The sequence below is a fragment of the Condylostylus longicornis genome, unplaced genomic scaffold, assembly GCF_029603195.1.
Source record: "Condylostylus longicornis isolate FDR11 unplaced genomic scaffold, ASM2960319v2 ptg000153l, whole genome shotgun sequence".
NCBI lineage: Eukaryota > Metazoa > Arthropoda > Insecta > Diptera > Dolichopodidae > Condylostylus > Condylostylus longicornis.
The window spans coordinates 1,273,289-1,287,394 of record NW_026578121.1 but is presented as its reverse complement, the minus strand read 5'-3'; the positions used below and the strand labels follow the sequence as shown (position 1 = coordinate 1,287,394).

The window sequence follows — 14,106 nt, the reverse complement described above, 5'->3', positions numbered from 1 at the left end:
GTTAGTCGGTTACCAAAAAAAATAACTATGAAAGAAAACCTATTATTTTTACTTAGGGGTTTTTAAATGAATTCCTGTTTTTAACCCTCAAGTGAAAAATATCAACCGTTTTATTGTTGTTAACAGTTTACAAATTACATTTTTCTGGATCCAAAATACAAATAAATCAATATCTAGGTGATAATTTTCTATTTTATTAATTATATGTACATTAATTGCAACTGTAGCTGCAGAATATCGCACAATATGAAATCTCAATAAAAAACTAATACTTCTGATTATGTTAAGAAAATATTAAATTTTATGTGATTTGAAACGAGCGTTTTGAATCATATACTCAATAGGTTTTCTTTTAAGATTTATTGTGCCCTCACCCTCTTCCACTTATAATATCTGGAGTTGCCAATTAAGACCTATTTTTTTAACAAATTCGAGCATCTAGTGGGAATACAGTTCTCTTGCTGTGAGAACCAACCCGAGAAATCCTTCATATTCAATTTGTGGATCAACGCTTCACACTCACCAAGAAGGTCCATTGAAGTCTCCTTCATTTCCCCACAGAACCTGCAAGTGTACTCCTCTCCCAGACTCATATCAATTATGAATCATATCAATTATGTGATTTGTGAATCGTCATGGTCAGTGTACCGTGACCATTCGTATTATTTTCGTATACCGCTTCTGGTTATAATTGCCCCCTTCTCCAGGTGTGTTGGCTAGCTTCTCGCTAGTTGGTTAGCACGCTCGTTACAATGTAACCCGATTTCGCTTACCTGTATATCAAAACAGCCGTGTACCACCTTAGAGTTCACCGAGCACTATCTCTTGTCTTGAGGATATTTTTTTTCTGTTATATTTTTCAGAAATACTCGTCTCTTTTTTGAATACATTTAGATTAAGCCATTTTAAAATATTAATGTAATTGTTATTTAGTGACTTGAATATAATTTTTACAATACGAACAAAATTTCACTTTTCATGCTTAAGGGTTAAATATATTTTATTGTTTTTGCTTTGTTATTGTCCACTTTATTTCACTTTTATGTATGTATACGTATAAATAAGTACTTAACCATAATATTGTTAACCATAATTATTGCAAATATAATTTTTAAAAGTGAATAATAAAACAATATTTGGACGTGATTAGAAATTATTATTTGCTCTTATAAAAAAAAATAACGATTTTCAATTTCAGTTAATAATTTTAACGTATATCAGTGGCCTCAAACACAAACCGCCTAACTCGAGTTAAGACAAAAATGAGATATGTTTACCAGCGAATTCTCCGTTTTGAGTTTCATATGCTCACAAAATTTGGTGGTTCTACGACTGTTGTAGCCGGAGTTATTGTCGAATTCACACATGACCTAACTCGAAATGGTAGCTATGTGCACTTGCACTAACCGCCTATTTCGAGTTAAGAGCAGAAAACATCTTTTTTATGTTTTTGACAAACCACTTATTTCGAGATAGGCTATTGTTGCAAATCAATATTGGTGACATTTTTTTTTTCATATATGAATTTTTATAACCGCTTATCTCGAGTTAAGCTTTTGTTGCAAAATTAATTTTGAGTGTTTTTAAATATTAACTCGAGATAAGCGATTTGTGTAAAATAATAATTGTTGGTTGTTTAAACTCATCTCGAGTTAGGCGGTTATTGCAAATGCAATTATATTCCAAAAGAGTTCTTATGTTGAGTTAGGTTTTTATAACGCGTGCAAATAAGAATCAAAAACCAAAGTTAAGCGTTTAGTGTTCGAAATAATACATGATCAGTATAGAATATTTTTTAGTTTTTTATAATAAAAAATATTTTATAACGTATTAACATATTATTTTATGTGATATGTAGTGTAGGTATACTTTATGTCCATGGTTTAAAACTTGTTCACTATAGTTAAAATTAAATCTTACATTCAGCGACAAGTAAGATTGTTGTATTTTTTAACACAAAATATAAAACATCTGCAGAATTTACCAGCATTTTTATTGCTCTAATTACCCAAATATCCCATGTTTAAGATTTGAATTTTTTTATTTAACAAATAATCTTGTAGGTCATTTCGTGGTTTACCTGCGACAAATGTTTTTTTCAATTGACGGAGTTCCCACGTTAAAATGACACGTGGCTAGCTACCTGAGATTGTTTTGCGTTTGTGGTCTAACATAATTGTATTATTAAACAAAGTGTTGTTTTATTACGGCCTTGTAAAACACATGTTATTAGGAAGATCAAATTTTTGTGTTTAACAAGAGTTTTTATTTTAATTATTGTATTACAAAGCAACACTTTTATTATACACTAGTAAAACACATTTTGTTAGAAAATTCAAATTATTATAATATGCAAGGGTTTTCAATAAATAAAATTGGTACGTCTGGGAATAACAATATTTTGTTATACCTTTTATTACTCATTTCCGTAAGATTAAATTTCTTCGATTTTCAAATATTTATTATATTTTTGTTATTTCGAAGGAAGTATTTTTTACAAAGACAGTTATTTATTATTGTTTTTAAATGTGCTGATGTTGGAAATTGTTAAATAATGCAAAAATTATCCAATATAAACTTTATTCACGCTTAATAAATGTACGTTAAAAATTTTGGAACTTGCTAGGAGAGCTGAGATGATTGTGGCGGATGTTAGAGGTATTGCAATATATTTGAAACTAACATAACGGATTCAAAGTGTTTTAAAATATGGAAATTAGCGAAACTGGTCCTATAGTAAATAAACAAGTATTTACATAACAGATCTTACTTTGAAAACCGAAGTTAATACAGTTTTGAAAACCGCAATTGACTTTGGTCGTGGTGACTGTTTTAATGATCCTGATTTTAAAATTGACAACATTCAAAAGCAAGTTTTCGGGTCCTATTGGGCATGTGAAAATATCTGTAGAGATGAAAAAATATGAAAGGCTTTCTACTTTTATTGTTTTAAGAAAAATCCTTTTACAATTTGCCGAACGGTTAGAAAAATTCGCTTAATTTTTCGCGACCGGGCTTCCTAAATGCACTCAAGTACATGAACGCTCGAAACTGACTCGTGGTCCATTTGTATGGAGTCTTAATTGAAAAGTAAATGCTGACAGCTAAAATAAAAATGTCGAGCAAACTTACAATATTCTTTGTTTATTTGATAATCAAATACTTATATACTCTATGATAGCAGAGCAAATTCCGAACCAATTTACTTTGCTACAACTTTTTACGGAGATCTATATACTTTTTACGGCAGAACTTAGAGAAAAACTGACGAACAAACCATTTTCTATATGTAATTAACAATACGTCTCCAAGATTTAATTTTCACAAGTATCGAATTATTATTTTCTATACGAGTTCGAGTTCACTATCAAATTTGACTTTTCATTACAGTAGTTGTAATGACTCACACTCGATTTCATTTTGTTTTTGATTTAAAAATTTTAATTAATTCGCATTTAGTATCATTATGAACAAATAAGAAAGTCATATGGACTATAGTACATAAATAAAATAACAAACACCAAACTCATAAACTCATTTTAGAGATTACTTTATGTGCTCATTTTTACAATAATGTAACAACTTTATCAGATCCGTTGCACAATGAAGCCTTTTTATAATTGAGTTACTTTTTGAAATTCTCTTGAGTGGAAAGAGTCGCACCACAGATTTTAAAAAATTGACTTCCAAAAATATTTTACAAGAACAGTTTATACAAAGATTTTTTATATTTTAAGACGAGGTGTTAACTAGTTAGATTTTCAAGCTATGCTGCAAATTGAAGAAGAAGAGAAAATTAGTCATGCAAACTTAATGCAATTTTTTTATCTGTTGGTTTACAAATTTTACAAAACGATAAAGACTGGAGATTTAGCAGATACTCATCCATATTTAGTTGGAGAATTCGAGAGAGAATAAAAGATACTGTCACCTTTCTTAAATTTAATGAAAAAATTATTTTTAACTTTTAGAAATAATTTTTACTTGAAGCTTATTCATTTCTTACCTCAATTTATGTTTTTTATGACAATGATTTGGAAAAAGAGTGAAAAATCAAATAACGTAAAAATAATACATATATTTCTTCCCTTTTCAATATAACTTAAGTCACCTAAAACCATATTTTCAGTTTTGCAACAACAGCTTAAGTCGACTTAAGTTTAACGAAAATGCAAAAGTAATTTTTCACAAATCGCCTAAGTCGAGTTAAGCTTTGCAAAGTGCTTTTTATAAATTTTGTATAACCGCCTATCTCACTTTTTTCATAATTATGAGAATACTATTAGTTGTTTTACTTCAGATTATGAGTTAATCGCTTCCTTTTTTAATTATCTTTCGATCAAAAAAAAAATTGGCTCTAAAAACTTCATAACTTTTTTCAAAATTAAATTTAAAGTTTAAAATGCATTTATCTCGAAATCACTAAAACAGACTTAAGTCGTTTGTGCTTGAAGCCACTGATATACGTACATATATACATATTTGAACTGTAATATAAAAGTTCATTGCACTTTGTATATAAAAATATCCTTCAGTATCGAAAATTATTGTAAAGTATTTATAATTTTTTTTTATTTTTATAATATGTAAGGTGGAGGAAGTTATAAATCGCTTAAATCACGAGATATTTATGATTTTGTAATATAAAAAAAGAAATAAAAATTTATTTTCTATATGAGAGTAAAATTGTGTACATAAGTATGTAAGTAGTGGAAACTGATTCTGAATTTATAATTGATTTTATTTTGAAATTTTTGATTTTTATAATTAAATAGAAATTTTTAAATTACGACAATTGTTTGTTAGCTTATTGCTCATAAAAATTTAGTTTTCATCTGTTCTGAGAATATTTTTCATATTAATTTTAAATTTCATTATTGAGATATGTGATTTCCAATTATAGAATTTGAACAATATTTTAATAAATAAGCAGGAAAGTGCTAAATTCACTGTAAAATTTCCATATTTAAGAGCTTATACAAACATTGGGCAATTGTTTTTATCAAATTGCAAAAATTTCCCGCTATTCATCACGAATTCGCTCAAATTTTATATTAATTAATATTTTTGATGGATTTTCAATGAAATTTAAAATAATCATCAAAATTTTATGTGATATTAGACAAACGTGATTATCATATTAATTATCAAATATTTGTTACATTTTAATTTTTTCTTAAAAATTTAATAAAAAATTTTCACGAGAATTCAGAAATTCTAATTCTAAATTTAGAACGAATGATATTACACAACAAGTATGTAACAATAAAATGAATTACTTATATGACACTTATAAATTCATTACTGTTGTTAGTAATTATTAAGAGCAATATTATAAAATTAATTTGTTATGATTATTTCAAGTATAGAGAAAACGTTTGTGTTAATTATTTCACAGTAATTACTTACTTATATATGCATGCTTCTTAAGTTAAAATAAGTTGAGTTCTTTTCCAACTCCGAAGTTTTTAAGCCGAAATTAATAATTCATCCATTAACCATTAGATGGGGTAGTTTATTGTATTCTTATAGGGGTTTCATCCTCTGGCTTCCGTAGTTTTTAAATCGCTTTCAAACTTTTTCGATACTACATTTTTTTTTATTTAAATGCTGCAAAGTAAAAAGTTTGAAAAGTGTTGTTTTCATTATGAAACGAATTTGAAATTTAAAATGTCAAAGTCAAACGTTTTGGCATTTGCATATGATTTTAACAATTGACAATTTATTACAGTTTATTCGGAAAATATCAAAAAAAGTGAACAATACGTAATATAATAGCTGGAAAATATGGAATGAGTCAAATGAGCTACCAATTTGTAACACCGTATCGAAATTTTTTTTTGAAGCGCTCTCTATTTTTTCTTGCGTATTGAAAACGCTTTTTAAACAAAATGGAATAGAGTATTTCGCTCAAAATTTATGCATGAACATATATAGCACTTAATATTTTGACTAAATTAGGGCTGTCTTTCCAATATAGAAGCCAGGAATTTAATGACTGCCAATATTGTCGTATATGTGTCGTATATATATTGTAACGTATAAGATATGAATTACGTTCAAATTTTTTAAGTTTTGCGCTTTTGCGTCAAAATTTATCAATTTTCTTGGAATCCTCAAAATTTTAAAAATAAATTTTTTACAATGTATTTAAATTGAATCATTTCAAATAAAAACAAAAAAACCAATCAAGTTTTTTCGTCTACTTATATATAAATATTTATGTAATTAAATTTTTTAGTTAAAATAAGACGTCATTAATTAGTTTCGATTAACGATTAAGTTAAAAATGTTGTTTCCTTATAAACTTTCATATTAGCAAATATTCATTTAAGTATTGACACACAAAAACACTCCGTTTTTATGTACATACATATATATAATTTGCCAAATTTTAATTTTAATAGGAAAACAAAACCAAAAAAAAAACAAACATTTTATTCAGACATAAATCAAATATTATTGATTGTATATCGAAATTATCATTTTAAAAATATTTTTCGAATTTTTTACCTTTATTTTGTATAATATTTTTTTTATATTTTTATTATAAGGTGGTTACTGGTTACGTTGAAATAAAACACGATTTCATTTCATTTCCTTTTTTTTTATATTTGTATAATATGTTATAAATTTATTGTATGCATGTGTGTATAGTGCTATGTACATATATGAATTAAAGCGTTGTATTTGCGGTGATACTTATAAGTTATACTTATGCATATTTATGCTCACACTAAATTGACTAAATGAAATTTTCTGATTATAAGCGTGTGTATTGTTAGTAGATCTTATTAGCTAAATAATATTTTTTAAAAATTTTTTATTGTACCATGTGAATGTATGATTAATATTATACATAAGTGTATGAATATTCATATATATATAATATAAGAGTTGGTTAAAAATATAATAAAATTTAGATGATTTAGATTTAGATATGAGTATACAAAAATAAAAAGGAAAAAAAGAGCGACGACTTTCATTTTTTATAAATAACTATTATTTAATAATATTGTAGTAGTTAGTTTTGTTGGCGTGAATTGATTTTATCATCTACACACGTAATATTATTTAAAGTGTTTATCATTTAAGTATGATCACATACTTAATTATGTATACATATGTAACATATGTAGGTACATTAGTTTTTATCACTATTTTAAAATGGAGTAACAATGATATTAAGAAAACTTAAAACAAAAAAAAAAAACTTTTTCTGAATGCATTTTTTTCTGTTTTTTGTATTGTAACTTTGAAAATTCAATAAAAATTAAAAATAGGGAAAAAAATAAATAAACACCCCTGGTGATATATTTTTGCAACAATATTATTACATAAATCATCTTTTACCCAAAAGGTATCTGTCTACTAAAACGTCTTATTTTGCTAAATTAAATAAATAAATAATTTGGTTGTCAAATAATTTAAAAAAATAATTAGTGTTATAACACTCTTTGATTTTTTACTACATAATTATTGCATCATATTAATTTGTTAACTATTAGAGATTATTGATATATCACTCAGTTGCTGCAACAATGACATAACTTAAAAAAAATAATGGTCTCGTTTATAATAAATAAATTACAAATTAATAATGCTAGAATCAGAAGAAAATATTAATTCAAAAACTCAAATTCTTTCAAATGTATAAAAATTTTAAGTAATGTTAGGCGCGTAGGTTTCTGTTTTTAGAATAAAGATTTTCATAAACATACACAATACATACAGTAAAAAAAATTACATATACGTGATACATTTGCAATATTATTTCTGATAGTTTTGTAAAGAAAATTCGCAACATTTATTAATGAATATTAATAAAATGCAATTTTGATGTTATATCGTGATGTATGTACTTTGTTTATAAAAACTATACTAATAATATTTTATCTTAACAGGAATTTTTGTTCTAGTTTTTTGGGGTATAAAAAATCTTTTGCAAATTTTACAAAATTTAAATGTTTAATAAAATTAAACCTGATATTTGAACTTAGTAAAGCTGTCAATGTCAAATGAAAGATTCTTGTTATATAATTTATTTTTTCTTCAAAATATTGGTATTTTACGTATGTTATACTTATTGGATACTTTCAATTTATACATTTAATTTTATTCTTTAATTTTATTTTTTGATTTTTTTTATTTAAATTAATTTCTCCTACTTCCTAGTAGTTCCTATTTTTTTTTTTTCATTTTCCAAAAAATTAATTAATTAATTCCAAAAACTGAAGGTGAAAAATTAGCTGACAATTGAAATTTAAATAATTGAATCGAAAACTTTACTCGTATCGAGAGACGTAAATTGTGTTCAAAATAAGAGAACACGAAATTCATAAAAAATTTATTTAGGAAAATACCTTCATTTTTTAAAAAATACTTCAAATTTTTAATGATTAAATGAAAAATTATTTAGGTATCAGAAAAAAAAAATAAAAAATTGCAAAAATTCTTATCTTGCCACCATAATAAAAAATAATATTAAAATAATAATTTTTTAATTTTTGAAACGTAATAAAATAAAAAAATATTAATAATTAATTATTCATGAGTTGAAAATTATTTTAATCACAAATGTAGTGAAAATGCAAATTTAATATATGTATGTAGATATGTACTTATATGCACGTATTACTATTATAATTACCCTAATTATTGGTTAACCTTGGCAAAAAAAAAAATTCTTTAAAAGTTTTGCGATCTCTTTTAAGTTAAAAAATCTAAGTTGCAGCCCTCTTTTTATTATGCTGTTATCTATATTCCTGTATATATTAAAATACCCCTATATACATTTGTTTGCTATGCCTCTGAATACATTTTATACCAATTACCAACTCTTATCGATTTGTATAAGAATTTTTAATAATTATTCTTACATATTTTTATACATGCATATTTAAATTAAATTGAATGAGAGAATTTAATTCTTTTGTTTCTCAATTTTTGTTTTTCTTTTGTATTCAAATCAAAATAGTTTAGACTAGAGTGTAGAAGAGAAAATTCTCATAATTTTAATAAAAGGTCATTTTTTTTTTTTTTTTTCTGTTTTTATTTTTAATTTTTAATTTTTTAAATTATGTGTGTGTCTGACTGACTTCCTCCTTTAATGTATGTATGTACGTATAAACAAAACAATAAAAGATGAAATTACGAAAAGGATTATTAAAATTTTTGAGTAATAAAAAATAATAACAATAGTGATGACGTTGAATTGAAACAAAATTGAATTAATTTTGTGTTTTAAGTTGGGAATCCTTAATATTTTAGAATTGATGATGAAATTCATGGTTTGTTAAACAAAACGCATAAATTAAAATTAAATTCTGTTATACAGCTACATGTATGTATGTACATAATGTAGACATGCTCTTACATCAAAATCTACTACTATGGTTGTGATTTTCAATTGAAATTTTTGTATTTAAATATGAAAATATTTTTTATAATTGAAAAGTTTTGCTTCGATGATTTAAAAAAAAAATTGTTTTCGTTTCTGTCTTTTAAAGATTAATTTCTTTTAAATTTGCCTACTATAATTTTAAATACACACACGTCCTCTCTAAACTAATTGTTAGCTGATGACAAAGGCATATTTTTTTCTTTTATTTTTAACTTTAAAAGCCTACGTATAGCATAATTTAAGAATAGAATATAAAAAATTTTTTAATAATAAATTTTTTCGAATTTTTTTTTTAATTTTATTAAAATTTCCGTTTTTTCTTTTATGTTTTAGGTACCGAAAGTTCTCCTGCACAAAATTCAACACGTAGTATAAGTCCAAATAATTCAACATCAAATTCGAGCCCATTTGGTTTACATCATAATAATTCATCCGGTTCTGGTAGTTTAGGTAGTTCAACACCCACATCAGCCCATCCACAGGTAAATAAAATTCATTTTTTGTTTTTTTTTGTTTCTACTACTCTTAATATTTTTAACCTCGCCATATTTCTTTTATTTTTGCGTATTTTGAAATACAGAAAAAAAAGGTACAAAAATTCCTTAAAATTAAAATTTGAATGCATACGTAAATATGTACATATATACATATGTGTGTACATTTATGTTGATGATATGCTCCTCAAATGATTGTATTTTTAATGAATTTTAAATAGAATTTTAAGATTATCATATAAAATAAAAATACTTGGAAACCATCTGTTAAAATTTATTTTGTTGTTTCCATTCTCATATTCAATATGCTGGTTATGGTATATGTAATCAATTTTAAGACATCCTGTCTAATTCCTTTTTTTCTTTTGCGTTTTTTGATTTTCTCACGTTTAATTGCCTTTTGTTTTCATAAATTAAAAATTTTTATGTTATGTTTTTGTTTTTCCTTTAAAATTTTAATGTTGTCTACATCCTTCACATTTTAATTATTTTAATTATTGTTTGTCATATTGAAATTAATTTAAATGTAATTTTTATTTAAGAAATCATGAATTGTACTATGAGTACATATACTTAATTAAAATTTGTAATTAGAATCAATAAATTATTATACGAGTATAATTGAAGGTAATGACAGAAATAATTTATTCTCCGCCCTTCATACTCTATTGAGACTTAATTTTATTAACACTTATTTATTAAATAATGAATCTTATAGATAATATAATTAAAACTCAATGAATTTAATTAATAAATTAATTGATAATTTTTTTTTCTGGTTTAGGTTTACGTTTTTTATGCAAAAAATTTCACTCATTACATTTGAGATGATATTAATTACTTTATTTATTTTTTTTAAATTTACAGTCATCGGTTTCAACATTTAAAACCAGCACAATTGCAAACGGAAACAGTGTAATAAATTGTGATACCACAATGCCAGGTGGTATCCCAACACCAGGCACTCCAAATTCTAAAGCGAAAGTATGTGCAAGCAATTACTATTTAATAAAATATTTGCTTAATTTATTAATTTTTTTTTTTTATAATTTAGGACAATTCTCATTTTGTAAAAATTGTTGTAGCACTATATCCATTTAAGGCTATAGAAGGAGGAGATCTTTCCTTAGAAAAGGTAATATAATAATTTAATTTTATAAAAAAAAATTTCAATTACTTATTTTAAATTTTCTTGTTTTTTTTTTAGAATGCCGAATATGAAGTCATTGATGACTCTCAAGAGCATTGGTGGAAAGTCAAAGATCAGCATGGAAATATTGGATATATTCCAAGTAATTATGTTAAACCAAAAGCCCTTCTTGGACTTGAAAGATACGAGTAAGTTAGACTAATCTACGCTTATATTTTATTTTTTACGATTATATAAAGTAAAAAAAATTTAAAATAAATTATTAATTAATATTTTTAGATGGTATGTTGGAGATATGTCAAGACAACGTGCTGAATCATTACTTAAACAAGGTGACAAAGAAGGATGTTTTGTAGTTAGAAAATCTTCCACAAAAGGTTTATACACATTGTCATTGCATACCAAAGTGTAAGTGTTAAAAAAATATAATAATTTCTATTATTATTGAAATATGGCATAATGAAAGTGAAGTTTGAATTCTTTATAATTTTGTGCTTTCTTTCAAATTGATTTCTATTTAAGTTATTTTGCAAAATAAATAAAATTAATAAAAAAAATGTAGGAAGAGCGGAAATTGAAAAGCCTAAATGCATATTTTAAAAATTGAAATAACATAAATAAAAAGAAACATTGAAAAATTCACTTTCACCTTTATTTTTGATTATTATGTCAAAATTTAAATATTAATTGTATAAATTATAAATGAGTTTATTGAACTTTTTCGTTTTCCGCAAAATATTTTAGTTTTTTTTTTTTTTTTTGGTTATGCATACATACATAGTTGTTTTGTATTATAGAATAGGATTCATAAAGTATTTTCATTCTTGTTCCAAAATTATTCTTATTCAATTGTATGATCAAATTTTACTCGAAAATCCTAGCACCAAATCTGAAATATTGCATAGTTTATTAGGCAATATAACATATTCATTACTTATTTATTTAAAAATTATATATATTTTAAATTTCAGTCCACAATCTCATGTTAAACATTATCATATTAAACAAAATGCTCGGGGTGAATATTATTTATCTGAAAAGCATTGTTGTGAAACAATTCCTGATTTGATTAATTATCATCGTCATAATTCTGGTGGATTAGCATGTCGATTAAAATCTTCACCTTGTGATAGACCAGTACCACCGACAGCTGGATTGTCACATGGTAATAAAAATTTTTAAATTTTATTAAATTTTACTCGAATTTTTTAAATTCAATATTTTTTTTTATTAATATAGATAAATGGGAAATACATCCAATGGAATTAATGCTTTTAGAAGAGCTTGGATCTGGTCAATTTGGTGTTGTACGTCGTGGAAAATGGCGAGGTTCTATTGATACAGCAGTTAAAATGATGAAAGAGGGTACCATGTCTGAAGATGATTTTATTGAAGAAGCAAAAGTCATGACGTATGAAAATAATACATATATATAATTTTAATAGAATAGAATTATTTAATTTAAATTTTAAAATAATTAATTATTTTATTTATTGTTTTGTTTTACTTTCTTAATATTGTAGAAAATTACAACATCAAAATTTAGTTCAACTTTATGGTGTCTGTTCTAAACATCGACCTATTTATATTGTTACTGAATATATGAAACATGGTTCATTATTAAATTATTTGAGACGTCATGAAACATCTTTAATTGGTAATATGGGACTTTTATTGGATATGTGTATTCAAGTTAGTAAAGGAATGGCATATTTAGAACGACATAATTATATACATCGTGATTTAGCAGCAAGAAATTGTTTAGTTGGATCAGAAAATGTTGTAAAAGTTGCTGATTTTGGTTTAGCACGATATGTATTAGATGATCAATATACTAGTTCTGGTGGTACTAAATTTCCTATAAAATGGGCTCCACCAGAAGTACTAAATTATACAAGATTTTCATCTAAAAGTGATGTATGGGCATATGGTAAGATTTCCTTTTGCTATACTTAAATATTAAAAATATTAAAAAATTAATAAAAAATATACATTTGCTACATTTTATAATATAAATGCATTTTATTTTTAGGAGTGTTAATGTGGGAAGTATTTACTTGCGGTAAAATGCCTTATGGCCGTCTAAAAAATACAGAGGTTGTTGAACGTGTACAACGTGGAATAATATTAGAAAAACCAAAGTCCTGTGCCAAGGAAATTTATGATGTGAGTATAAATTGCAAATTGTAAAAATAAGAAAATTTAATTATCATTACAAACGAAATTAATGCATGGCCTCAAAATTCAATTATGAATATTTATTCTTATTTTTACAAATTCTTTATTTGAATATAAAAAAAATCATATAAATTTTTTGAAACAGGGAAAATGGTCATCATAATTTATTTTATATTTTAGGTAATGAGAAAATGTTGGTATCACAGTCCAGAAGAACGTCCCTCATTCCGTCTTCTTAAGGAACAGTTAGCATTAATAGCCCAAACTTTAACGGATTAAATTTTTTTTTATATGATATAACTTTTAAAATACTTTAGAAATTGTACAGCAAGATTGGAATCCCTATCCAAACCATAGTCCTCGAAAGTAGCTGGGCACAATGTAAACACTGTGAGATATTTCGGTTGTATTTCAATTTGCCTTACATCCTCAATGTATATTTCACCGAAATCTACGGTATCAGAACCCTTTAATGTTAATAATTGTTAAAGAGTCAAATGCGCGTAGAGTCTTTCAATTTTATTTTCTTCAAGCTCCTTTTACGGATTTCTAAAATATGTAGACAACAAAGTTCTGCATATACCTATTTATATATGTTATATAGATTATGTCTCAAGATTTAACTTACAAAAACACAAAATAACGCTGATATTCTCAAGGTTACTAGTAACGAGTAAAATTTCACTATATCATAGTATATCAAAATCGACCTGCGCTTCAACATTTCACAAATTCCCACTACATTCCATATACAGATGTAAACTCATTACTAAAATTAGAACTAAGATCATATATTACGACTATGACACCAACTTTAAATTTGACTGGTTTATAGGCACCTTTCGTAGTTTGAGGTTGTTTGCACACTCTAATAATCTTTT

The 14,106-nt window shown here is 25.1% G+C and overlaps 1 protein-coding gene across 3 annotated transcripts in view; it reads left to right on the top strand.

Moving 5' to 3' along the window:
- Positions 1 to 13,704, top strand: part of LOC129615867 (tyrosine-protein kinase Btk29A) — a 91,784-nt gene extending 78,080 nt beyond the window's left edge. For all 3 annotated transcript variants that reach the window (XM_055531260.1, XM_055531261.1, XM_055531262.1), the window contains 10 exons: positions 9,737 to 9,885; positions 10,765 to 10,881; positions 10,952 to 11,032; positions 11,105 to 11,235; positions 11,327 to 11,455; positions 12,019 to 12,212; positions 12,287 to 12,458; positions 12,571 to 12,977; positions 13,080 to 13,213; positions 13,406 to 13,704. In XM_055531260.1, the coding sequence (XP_055387235.1) occupies positions 9,737 to 9,885; positions 10,765 to 10,881; positions 10,952 to 11,032; positions 11,105 to 11,235; positions 11,327 to 11,455; positions 12,019 to 12,212; positions 12,287 to 12,458; positions 12,571 to 12,977; positions 13,080 to 13,213; positions 13,406 to 13,504 (1,613 nt within the window). In that variant the 3' untranslated portion in view covers positions 13,505 to 13,704. The remainder of the gene's footprint in view (positions 1 to 9,736; positions 9,886 to 10,764; positions 10,882 to 10,951; positions 11,033 to 11,104; positions 11,236 to 11,326; positions 11,456 to 12,018; positions 12,213 to 12,286; positions 12,459 to 12,570; positions 12,978 to 13,079; positions 13,214 to 13,405) is intronic.
- Positions 13,705 to 14,106: the final 402 nt, after the last annotated feature.